General features: G+C 45.6%; 1 protein-coding gene across 5 annotated transcripts in view; it reads right to left on the reverse strand.

Annotated features, from left to right (window-relative positions):
* CPQ (carboxypeptidase Q) overlaps positions 1-12,945 on the reverse strand; it is a 352,558-nt gene that overhangs the window by 115,624 nt on the left and 223,989 nt on the right. For all 5 annotated transcript variants that reach the window (XM_074985680.1, XM_074985678.1, XM_074985679.1 and 2 more), the window contains one exon: positions 2,807-2,918. In XM_074985680.1, the coding sequence (XP_074841781.1) occupies positions 2,807-2,918 (112 nt within the window). The remainder of the gene's footprint in view (positions 1-2,806; positions 2,919-12,945) is intronic.

Here is a 12,945-nt window from a genome sequence, read left to right on the forward strand (position 1 = left end):
CCCCATGGAATGTCCAGACCCTTATTTTTGTAGACTCTCTTGATACAGTTGTTCTTCCTTGTGGCAAGCAAGGTACAGCCATCAAAAAAACCCACCTACTGTCAACAAAACACACTTGGGAATCTAGACACTTCATGGGTTTTGTCAACAAAACAGCCATTTTGATGACAAAGCCCTGTAGTCTAGACATACCCTAGGAGGAGGGGGAGAGAATTTTACAGTGAACTGGAGACCCAAGTCAGGATAAGATTAGATGTGACTTGAGGGGCGACAGCTTTGTCAGCAGAAGTGCTTCTCCCCATGACAAAAAGCTGTCCACACTGGCACTTTTCATTGGCAAAACTTTTGTTGGTCAGTGTGGGTTTTTTCACACCCCTAAAAAGCTAAGTGTTACCAAGGAAAGTGCAATATAGACTTTCCCTCAGAGCTAAATGCATGATCAGACAGACAGTTAAACATAAGTAGTTAGCATCTGTTCTAAGGGGTCATTCGTGATGAAATGGCTCATCAACACCCCTTCAGTCATAAGACAAAAAGGGGTGCAGCAGGCTACAGTTTGTTTAATAAGCCACATATCTAGTGTCTATTAATACCATTTATTTTAGTGTCGAGGAAAGTTATGAATTTAAACTCCCAACTTTTTTGTTTGAAAGAGACAAGTTTTGTGAGGGTTTCCTTTGAGGATGGGGACTGACAGGTCAGATTCAGAGTGAGTACGTGGTGAAAACTGTTCAATCACGGGAGACAGAGGTTTGGGGAAGAAGTGTCTTTTATCATCTTCCTGTGTTAGTTCATCTGAGAGCATAGTGGCTGCAAATTTTGAATCTGTTGTTTTGGTTGGGTCTGCTATCCCAGCATAGAACTTGACACCACAATTCTGCCTCAAATAATTTTTTCATAAGAATTATGACAACACTCAAACTACCATGTCCCCACCAACAATCATAAGAAAACAATCATCTGTCTGGATTCCACAGAGCAGACAAAAATACATTCTTGATCGTTAAGTTGATTGACTGTGAAATCCTTAACAAACACATGTCTACCGCAAGCTCTCCACCACCCTGAGGACAGCTATACAGTTCCTGCAACCTTACCCCAGACAGCAACTGAACCAGCAGACAAAGGGGACACCATCACAGTCCTCAACCACGATGACCACGTGAATGAGGCCAACCGACAAGTCTCCAACAACATCTACTGAAAGGAACTCATAGAAGATCCCACACCACAATTTACCCAGGAATTTAAGGATATCATCAACTCTTTCCCCAAACAATTCCAGGAGAAACTCTACAACCTCATCCCCCATGAGTCCACTACAGGAAGCTTCTATGTACTTTTCAAGATACGCAGACAAGGGAACCTAAGCAAATCGATCAGACACTGTCACAACACTCTAATTGAAGGAATACTGGGACTCGGAGAAACCATCCTGTGATCGGATATAATCCCCACACTAGTCCTGAGAGGGCTAAATTAGGCCTGGGCTCAGCTACCCAATTGCACAGCATTGAGGAAGCGTGAGGCTGTGTGGAGAGCCTTGGGGACAAAGAAGCCCACCTATCAGGGAACAGGCGAGGCTTCTATAAAGCTGAGAGCTGATAACAGATGGAGGGAGGAGAGAAGTAGGCCCCAGTCACTCCCTAGGGGAAACCAGGCCCCCCCAGGAATTCCCACAGCTGCCCAGGGCCCTGCACTCCCCCTGACAAAGTGTGGGGAACTAGGGTGGCTGCTCAGAACAGTCCAATGAACAGGATGGCTCTGACTAGAACCCAGATCTGCAGAGCCTGGGGGATCTGATGTTCCTGTAGTGCCACTGGGAGGCCATTGAGCGCAGCCAGGGAGCACTGTGGGGAGTAGACACAACACAAACTACTACCCATGAGACCCTGAGCAACAGTGGCTCTGCAGATCTGCCCTGTGGCTCTCTGACTAGGCTTGCCAGACGTCCAGTTTTTGACTGGATCACCTCATTGAAAAGGGACCATGGCAGCACCAGTTGGCACGGCAACCAGGCTGCTTCACAGTCAGTCAGCAGTGCAGTGGGGACCCAGCACTAAGGCAGACTCACTAGGTCCTGGCTCCACGAAGCTCACAGAAGCAGCCACCAGAGTGGTTCCTGCAGCCCCATGGCGCACAGGCAGCCAAGGAGGCTCTGTGCGCTGCCCCTGCCCAGACAGCTGGGTCTGTACCTGCCATTAGTTAGGAACCACAACCAATGGGAGCTGCAGGATTGCCGCCTGCAGATGTGAGAGAAGTGCAGAGAGCCTCCCAGGCTGCAGGAACCTGGTGCCCATGGTGAATGTCGCTGGGACCCTGCATTCCCTCCCCCCTTCGAAGCTCAGTGTCTAGGACAATAAGATTCCATGAATGTTGTTTTTTCACTTTACCAGCAACATGAAAGCAACATACCTCCTCATCCCCTCTGCCCTGGTTAAACAGTGCACACACCATTAGAAAATTGCATTCTAATTATATGAGCTCTTAAGGCAATATAGAAATATACATTCCATAGAGTGTCCTTATTCTAACATACATTTATGTACAAACTTTCATTATATGTTGGTGAGGGGTATGAATGTTCAAACACTCTATATACATTTTTTTTCTTCTTTGTTACATCTTACGAAGAGGAAAGTGGCATGAGAGCGAAATCTTTAGGAATATTTTTCTGAATTTGTGCTCACCATGGGAGAGCTGATGACTATTTTCAATTAACATATATATATATATATATATATATATTATAGTGAGTATCTTGGAAGTCTCACACATTGGAACATTTCTTTAGAAAAATATTTACCAAGATCCTTAATAAGAGATAAAGCTTCCCATGATATAAATGCTCCACCACCATCATCCATGGCTCCCTGCCCGACATCCCAGCTGTCCAGATGTCCACTGACCAGCACAACCTAAAAATACAATCAGAAAAGGAAATTTACAGGAAAATATTAAACTGGAAAAGTCATACAAGGTGCTTCTATGTAATTCATAATTCTGATTTTTACTTAAACAGAAGTGTAAACTGAGGACTTGCGATACTGGCTCGGGACTTGCCATATTGCATCAGAGCATTGGTTTAACCAGGTCTGGCATCCAGCACCTGACAGTTTAATCCTTCACAGCATGCCTTATCAACAGCAATGATCAGTTTAAACTCTTGAACATCACAAGTGTTTAACCTTGTTTTAGGATGTATAATTAGTAAATATGTACTCAGATTGCAGGGCTCCCAGGAGAGAGAGTGTAACTTTTTAAGTTGATTGTACTATGCCCAGCACAGGATGACCACGATCTGTGATGAGAGCCCTTCTCTACATGAAACTACAATATAAAACACTACCACACCACCCACCAGCACCATGTAGTGTAATAATTACACTAGTCAGATAGGAAATTTTACATAAATAATATATGAGTTTAGAATTTTAGGAAGACTCTTACAAAATTATTCTATGTTCTAAAGAGTTTTAATGTTTGTTTGTTTGTTTGTTTGTTTGTTTGTTTAAGAACTACTCTTAAATGGTGAGAGCTGGGATCATCGAATTTGGCATACTATTTCCACTAACCATAACTTAAAGCAATGTAAGGGTTAGGCTGTGTCAGGAAAGTAGTATGTGCCTGAAATGGGATTGCTTCTCATAAAACCAAAAGCGAAAAGAGATAATCATCAAATCAAGTATGGTCCTCAAACTGACATAACTGCATGGAATGTTGAAACAGACTGAACCAAGGTGAGCCAGAAAAGTAGGATGAAACTGGAATAGGATTGCTTCTCAATAAACCTTACAGAAAAAGAGCAGAGACATCTGGAGCACTGTTTTGTTTTGGCACAGCTAAATCAGTACTTAAAGTTTTAAAACTACAAGAAATGTTGTTGGAAAGCAAATTAACTATAGACTTTTTTGTTAAAACATAGCAAATTCTAAGAGTTTATAGGGATGAAGAAAAAATATACTTGACAGAATTCCCATTTTAAAAATACTAAAAATTTAAATTGAAAATTTTAACAATCCCTTTACATAAGAAATCAGAAATTAAAAAAATTCATAAAAATACAATCATTTCAATAAAACATGTACATTTTCCTTTTACTTTCCAAAAACCCAACAACCAAAAACAAGAAATCAAACCCCTTAATTAAGCTATGGACCCAAACAATGTCAGAAAAATATGCTAATACATAAATATTTGTCAATATTATCCAGTTCTTTCTGCTTCTCACAGCAAAAGTATTTAATTTGAGTATACTGTGGCTGTGAATGGCTTAGTCCAGCTACACATTGTAGATGAAATCTGCCCTACATGAAGCTTAAGTATCTCTGCTTTCAGAAGACGATAATTGCTTTCAGATATTTCAACTGAAAACGATATCCCTGACATATCTAGACATAGGGTATGTGTTTGTACATGTGGTAACACTGACACTAAAAAAAGTCTCAAAGTATGTAGACTTTGTGAACACAAACTGCAGCTGGACTGACATAGGTTCATTACCATCCATTTGATCCGTGATCTGCAAACTAAGACAAAGAGATGTAAGGACTATGAAGGAGATGGCAACTGTCTAGCATGTCAAAAATTGTCTGCACAAAATTTTTAAAATGGCTATGGTATTTTAACAAACTATTGGTTCTGGAAAAATGCATATTCACTCCTGGAGAATATAACTTCCAGATGAAGTGAACTGAGAGAAAATTTATAAGCATATTAAAAAATAAGCTTATAATATATGTAATGCATTTACTACAGCAGCAAAAGAATGCCTCACTAACACTGGATAACATTCCCTGGCAACAATCTCTGCACAAGAGTCTGATAGGGAATTACTTCTTATCCCTGTGAAATAACACATATTGCAACAGCAGGAAACTTTGAATCAGACAATGGTGTAATCCCTCGTGGGATTACAAACTCCAATCACAAAATATCTCTTCCAGCTTCAAAACATTTCACTGAAGCAAATTAAAGCTAAAGTGGATTCAGAAAGTCAGAGCATTTTATGGATGAACTTTTACTTATATTAATGCCAAGAATAATTAAGTAAATGTAACTCTTAGCACACTTCTAAGAAATTTTACAGCACACACCTGCCTTTTAGCTATCACACTTCTACAGTAAATCACTATTATGGAGATTCCCATTAAGAATTATCTCGCGCTTCTCAATGGTTATACACATGTACACATCATTTTTATTTGTAAAATATTTTGTAAAAGGAGACCAAAGCTCTAAGCACTTTTGACATGTAACAAAAAATGTATAACCAACTCAATCTATAAGCCAACCTCCACTGAGTGCCCCTCTCATAAAATAACCTCTAGGACTCTCACAAAACACTATGCCCACCCTAGGCCTCAGGAGGACTGATCGACAGGGGTGATGGATGAAAACATCTCTGCATGCAGTTCCCTTTTACAATAAAATATGGCAGTCATTTGAATAGGCTTAGGGATGTGTGGATGTATTAGTAGACTAAAGCAATTGCAGTTATCAAGGATGCATGATAAATGAATTAGCAAAATAGTTTTTCAATTTGTCACGTTGCTGTCAAGTCCACTTTGTGTGTGTGTGTGTGTGTGTATGTATGTACACATACAAATATATATACACACGTGCGTATCAATAAATGCACACAAAGATTTTTATATGTGCACTAAATTTCCATATTTAACACACACTGCTGGTGCAAATAGAACATACACATGATAAAATGATAGAGGTAATCTGTTTAGTTACACTAATATACTTAGAAACCACACCTGACAAGTGGGGTCTTTGCCCACGAAAGCTTATGCTTCAGCATATCTGTTAGTCTATAAAGTGCCACAGGACTTCTTGTTGTTTTTGGAGATACAGACTAACATGGCTACCCCTCTGATACAGTGTGTACGCAGGTTCAATTTCTGAGGCCAGCTTGAGGCCAGCTGAAAATTCAGATCATTAGATTCAATCCAATCCAAAAATCACTTAAAAATGTCTTTAGCCCCATTTCAGAAGTCTTTTCCCCACTCCCATCTATCCCTGTCACACATAAAACCTTAAAAAATCCAAACAACAAGATACTGCTGTTTTTCATAGCTAGGACTTAAACACTGTTAAAACCACTCCTCAGATGGAGGAACTTGCTTACAAATTGAGGTCTGTATGTTTAAGCACACAAATGCCTAAAACATAGGTATTATTATTACCTGTATTGCTACAGTGCCTCAGAGTCCCACTAATGGACTGATGGACCAGAATCCTATTTTGCTAAGTGTTGTACAAACACATGACAAAAAGTATTGCATGCTGGATAACTTGTTCACTCTGCCAGTACGCCAACAGTGAGTTGGCAGGTCTCTGCAATTTACAAGAATCCAAGGTTTCTCTTTGTCTCAATAATCTGTAAATTTTACATGAAATACGCAGATAGCAGGGCCAGACAGTTTTACACATTATAAACAAAAAACTGATACACTTAAGCCCACCAGACTCAAGAAAGTCCTTGTAGTATAAAATCTTCATTTACATGGAGTACAAGTGTGGCACTGCACTCAAATTCTCTTTAGAATGTATTATTTATAATATCAGTAGCTTCAGAGATCATCTGGAAAACGTTGGTGTACTCTGTTGAAACACAGCATGTAGACATTAGCATCCATGATCATCCATCTTTCAAATTATTTCCTAATCTATTAGCTGTAGTATAAAATATGGCCTCTGCTTATTTTTGGTTAATATCTCATGTACCCTTTTATGCCTTTTTTGTGCACAGACTTCTACCCTAACCAAAAACACCCAATTAAAAGTGATTTATCCCTCTACAGCAACCCATCTCAATCCATACAAAACAACTTCCTTTCACAATGCCTACATTCCTCATCTCCAGATCAGTTTTAAATCCGTTACAATAGTTCCTTGTGTGTGTAACATGAAGACATTTTAAAATCAGTCTGTTGTATATTCCATCAAAGGCCTTCCTGAAATCTAAAGAAATTAGGTGTTTTATTTCATCTTTCTCCAGCCTGATAATGTGCTTGAAAGACTTGAAGTGAATTTCTCAGGCATGTTCCTCTTTCCATGAACCCAGTTAAACTATTCCAAGAAGAGAAAAGACTTGGTAGATGAAAGAAAAAACTTCAGGAAAAGGGCAAAATGATTGTGACCATTCCAACAGACTACATACTTGCTTTTGAAAGAACACAGCATTCTACACCATTATTATTGGTAAGTCATAGTAAAATTTGGAGACGATTAATTTAATTTTTAAACATATGAGCCGTGTCTGCACTAACCAGCTATTTTGAAATAGCTGGGCCACCTTCGAAATAGCGCCCAGCGTGTCTACACGCGCCATCCACTATTTCAAAGTTGAAATCAACGTAAGGCAGCGAGACATCAACGTCGCTATCCCCATCAGAGGATGGGAATAGCGCCCTACTTCGACATCCAACGTAGGGCATGTGTAGACGATCCACGTCCTGCTATGTCAAAATAGCGGGGTTCTCTATGGTGGCCACCAGCTGAGGGGTTGAGAGATGCTCTGGCTAGCCCCGGGCTCTATGGTCACCGCGTGCAGCAGCCCCTTAAAGCTCCATGCCCCCTGATTTCCTGTGGCAGGAAGCTGAGAGCGTGCAGGCAGCAGCACAGACATGTGCATAGCCTGCATGCCCTCCAGACACCCCAATCCCCCGTCCAGTGCCCATGGCAGCCAGCTAGCCCCCCGAGTGCCCCCAGGGCACACCTCCCAGGGGGACCCAGGGCTCCCAGCTGTCCAGCCGGGGGGAAAGAGGTGGCGGGGACCCTCCTGGTCAGATGCCAAGATTCAGGATCTGCTGGGGTTTTGGGGTGAGGAGGAGGTGCTCCAGGTAATAGGGAGCAAGCTGTGGAATGCAGATGCGTTTGCCCAGTTGGCTGAGGGCCTGGCTGCCTGGGGTCTCCCTGTCCGCACTCCTGACTATGTCAGAAGTAAAGTCAAGGAGCTGCAGCAGGGTTACACTCAGGTCTGGGACACGGCCAGCCGGTCTGGAGCCACCCTCACTGCTTGCCCCTTTTACAGAGAGCTCAGGGAGATCCTGGGCCCCTGGTATACCTCCTCCCCCTCCACCCGGCCACCCTTGACACCTCAGCCGAGGAGCCCCAACAGTCTCTGAAGCCGGAGTCGAGCCCAGAGGCCAGCCCTGCACCCCAGAGGCCCCCAAAGGAGCCCACCTCTGGCACAGTGGAGGACAAGGAGGAGGGCTCCAGCAACAGGGGGCTCCTGATTAACCTCCCCTTCCACAGCTCCAACAGGTTGTCCGCCCACTGGGTATCCCCCGACTGTGGGAGCAGACTGTCAGGTATGTGCTCCCGGTGCACACCCTCGGGTTAAGGGGCGCGGGGCAAAGGACGTGACCAGAGCCCTCCACACACCCAGCTGACCCCAGCCCACCATGGCCCAGCCAGACCGTGGCCACAGGACAGCAGTGGCACATCCCTCAGAGCCCATTAGCACCTGCCCCCCAGGATGGCGCCATGCCCCATTCCTGGGGATAGGGGGGAGCAGCACCCCCGAAGGCGGTCACCCACGAGGGGGACACCACACCCATCATCATCCCTAGGGGACAGGGGATGGGGACCCAGCAGCGCAGGGGTTGGGGGCATGGGCCATGGGTCAGGGCCCAGACTAATGGCTGTCTTCACTGTTCCCGGCTCTACTGCACCATCTGAGGTCCACAACAGCACAGGCACCACATCCGTCATGCCGGCCAGCCCACCAGGGACATCACACCGTGGCAGCCAAGCGGCGGAGCAGGGACCGGCCCCAGGATGAGCCTGCCACCACCAGAGCCAGCCGCGGGCAGCCACTGACCCCCAGCTCCTCACCACCCTCCAGCGCCAGGTGGAGGTGTCAGAGAGCCGCCTGCAAGTAGAGGAGTGCTGGCTTGGCACCAGGAGGCTTGGGGGTCCTTCATGAGCACCTTTGAGTGGATCGCTGAGAGGATGGCACATCCCCACCGCTCCAGCCGCTGTCCCTTCCAGCTGCTCTCCACCCGCCCTGGAGCCTGCTGAGGAGGGGGAGCGAGGGGCTCAAGAGCCAGCCAGGCCATACCTACCAGTCCTCACGGCCCCCACCCAGCCTTGACGGGGCCTCTGGCCCAGATGTGGGTTGCGCCCCCCCAAGCCGGGTGCTGGACAGTAGGGGGAAAGGGGACCAAGGACTGGGCCCCCCAGGCCCCCCCTTTGTACATAGTCCCCCCCATTATTGTAAATAGTTGCCTTGTCCCACCCCCCTGATGTTTAGAAAGTTCATCGTTTTTTTTTGGGTTTCAAGAATATTCGGTTTATTTAAAACAAAACAAACGTGTCGTGAGCTTTCAGGGAACAGCAGTGTGGGATGGGGGTAGTGTAGTGTGTTGTGGGCAGTTGGGGGGGAGTGGTGGGTGGCCCACCAGGCTGGTCCTGCCGGCGCTCAACCCACAGCCTTGTCAAAATGGGCCCACAGGGCCTCCCAGATCTGGAGCCCCTCGTGGTCGGCTTGGTGGCTTGGGGCGGTGGCTGGCTACAGGTAGGCCATGCCAGCCTCCACAGCCCAGCCCTGCACGAATGCCTCCCCCTTGCTCTCCACCAGGTTGTGGAGTGTGCAGCACATGCCCACAACCTGGGGGATGTTGGGGAGCCCCACGTCCAGACGGATAAGGAGGCACCTCCAGCGGCCTTTGAGGTGGCCAAAAGTCCACTCAACTACCTGGCATGCACGATTCAGGCAGGTGTTGAACTGCTCCCGGCTGGCGCTGAGGTGGCCCATGTAGGGGCACATGAGCCAGGGCTGGAGGGGGTAGGCTGCATCTGCCATGAGACGGGGGGGTACGGTGGTGTCTCCCAGAGGGATCGCCCTCTGGTGGACATAGGTCCCCGCCTCCAGCCAACGGCACAAGCCCGAGTTCCTAAAAACCCAGGCTTCATGGGTGCTGCCAGGCCAGCCAACATATATGTCAAGGAAGTGGCCCTGGCTGTCCACCATGGCCTGGAGGACCACCGAGTGCTAGCCCTTCCTGTTCCAGAAGCGTCCTCCACTGTGCTCCATGGCACAGATGGGGATGTGGGTCCTGTCTAGTGCCCCAAAGCAGTTAGGGAATCCCATGCCAGCAAACCCCATGATGGCCGTATCCAGATCCCCGAGACGCATGAGCCTGTGGAGCAGCAGAGCATTCAGCACCCAGACCACCTGTGGGGGAAGGAGATGAGCACCCGTGAGGGGTGTGCAGGGTGTATCTGGCCCTCCCCCGCGCTGCCCCCAGGGTCCCCCCTTCCCCCAGGATCCCCCCTCCACGACGACAGCCCCGACGGTGGCCTTGCCCACACTGAACTGCTGTCCTATGGATCGGTAGCTGTCTGGAGTGGCCAGCTTCCAGACAGAGATGCCGACCCATTTCTCGATGGTGAGGACATGACGCATGGGAGTGTCCTGGTGCCGCAGGGCAGGGATGAGCCACTGGCAGAGCTCGAGGAAAGTCTGCTGGCTCATCCAGAAATTCCGGAGCCAGCGGTCGTCGTCCCACTCCTCGAGCACCAGCCGCTCCCACCACTCTGTGCTGGTGGGGTAACTCCATAGCCGGCGGTGCGCCTGGCGGGGGGGCCACATGGTGGTCTGGGGTGGCTCCTTCATCCCCTGAGGAGGACAGCTCATCTTCCAGGAGGTGCTGGGCGGCCACTGCCATGGAGACGGCCATGTGCGCTTCTGCCTGCTGCTGCTGCTGCTGGGGGTCTATGCTGCATGCATGGGTACTGCAAGCAGTTGTGGGCTCTGAGGACCTGTGCTGTGCAGGAAAAGTGTGCCTGGGAGGGGCACTTTAACGGAGCCACTTGCTGTTGCCCAGAAGGGCTAGTCCGCCCTGTGACCCCATCCAAAGGCTTTCCTAGCCCCCTTATTCTGATTGGGGCTGCTTTTGTGTGTAGATGCTCCCCTGTGGGGCCCATTTCGATTTAGTGCTTTCCTACCTCGATGTTGAACGTCGACGGCACCAGCCCTGGAGGATGTGTGGATGTGACACGTCGAAATAGCTTATTTCAATTTTGCTATGTTGAAATAAGCTATTTCAATGTAGCGTCCCAGTATAGACGTAGCCATTCATGTCTACACTAACAAGTTCTTCTGGAAAATCAGGCCCTTTTTCAAAAGAACACACCAAGTGTCCACATACAAAATGCGCTCTTTTGATCCAAAATCAAAAGAATGTGGGTTTTCTTCCGGAAGCTCTCTTCCACTCCAAGATCAGGAAGAGCACCTCCTTTTGAAAGCTTCTTTTGAAAAAAAGCACATGTAGACTCTCCAAGGGCCCTTTTTGCAAAATTGCTGTCCTTATGGTGCCAAATTTTTCAATCCCTGGCCTATTCTTTTGAAAGAGCGGAAGCTGGGTGGACACTCTCAAAAGAGTGGCTCAATCTTTTGATATACTTTTTTCTGTGTGGGCATGTTCTTTCGAAAGAAGATCTTCCAGAGGAGCTCTTCTGGGAGATCATCTTTTGAAAGATTGCTGTAATGTAGACATGACCAAAAGGAAACAAGAACCTAAAAGGGGCAGTGTCTTAGAATAGAAATCCTCAAGCCTCTTTTGCCAACAGAAGGCCCACAAGCTCTCTCATTTGCTAGCTTTTTCCAGGGTCACATTTTGCAAATTGCTGCTTGACTTCCACACCTCCCCTTTGCTCTGTTCTTGTCTGAGCTTTTTATAAATTCTTCCTTCTCCCACTTCTCAAACACACCTGGTACCAATTACCCAGTCATAGTCTTCTGTCTGCCACTATGGTGCTAAAATCTAATGAAGATATGTCCTAACTCTAAATTGAGATCATTACAAATTTTAATTGGTTTTATTTGCACCCTTCAGATTATGTTTTCTACTTTGGTCTCCAAATAATGTGAGGTCGCCTTATAGACCCTTTTATTAGATTTCACAGACATTCAGAATGGCCTTCAAATAATCAGCCCAGCTGTCTTAACCAATTTGCAGTCCTACAGATATGGTGATGTTCAAAAAGAAAAAACCCTTAAACCTATAAAAAATGCTGTCTGTTCTATTTAATACCCAGTGTAATAAAACTCAACTTCCAGGCTCCTGATTAAATGACATTTCTGTGTACAGAACAAAAATGACACACTCAGTTGCACAAGAATCAAATACCATTACTGCTAAGAAGCTGACTAACCTTCAAAGTGACTCTATATCACAACATACATAAAACATTTTGTAGGCTGAAGTTTTCAAAACACGAACTGATTGGAAGTCCCTGGAAGTATATTCTCTTCTATAAAATATTGAAACTAAACTCCTTAACCCCATTTAAAGGAAATCTCAAAATCGTTGACCTGATACCATTTGTAACAAATGGGAAGTCTGGGAGAAAAAAAAAATCTAAATTGGTCTAATTAGAAGCTGTTAGCTGATAAGGGACATGCAGTAAGGATAGGCATGGGAGAAGTTTGACAGGTATTTTGTTTATTTTAAGCATTTCAAAACTGTACCACTGATTTAAAAATTTATTGTTGTGAGAAATTATGAAGGAGGGGGTCAAACAATGGGGGGGGTGTCAGAAAATAATTATTTTGTGACAATCGAGGTTGAGATTTAAAAAAGCTAAAGCTTTTAACCACCAAAACACAAATGGTCAACATCACTTAACACAATACTTTGATCAAGTTTTGTATCAGATTTTTTCTTACTTTGCCTATATGTAAATTTTGATTGTTAACATAGAAATATATATTTTTCTATTGGTATTTTGACTCAAAATCTAATCCTTCCAAGCCTCAGCAAAGATAACAAGAAAGAGACTAACTGCATTGTTGGAATTTAACCCAGCTTTGTACTTAAAATTAGTAGCCTCAAACTGACATCCAAATGCTGGATTCCAAAGCCCACCATTTCCACATGCTTAGCCTAGTTTAACGTCTTTTATAATTGCCTAACTAAATAT

This window comes from Carettochelys insculpta, chromosome 2, assembly GCF_033958435.1.
Source record: "Carettochelys insculpta isolate YL-2023 chromosome 2, ASM3395843v1, whole genome shotgun sequence".
NCBI classification, from domain to species: Eukaryota; Metazoa; Chordata; order Testudines; family Carettochelyidae; genus Carettochelys; species Carettochelys insculpta.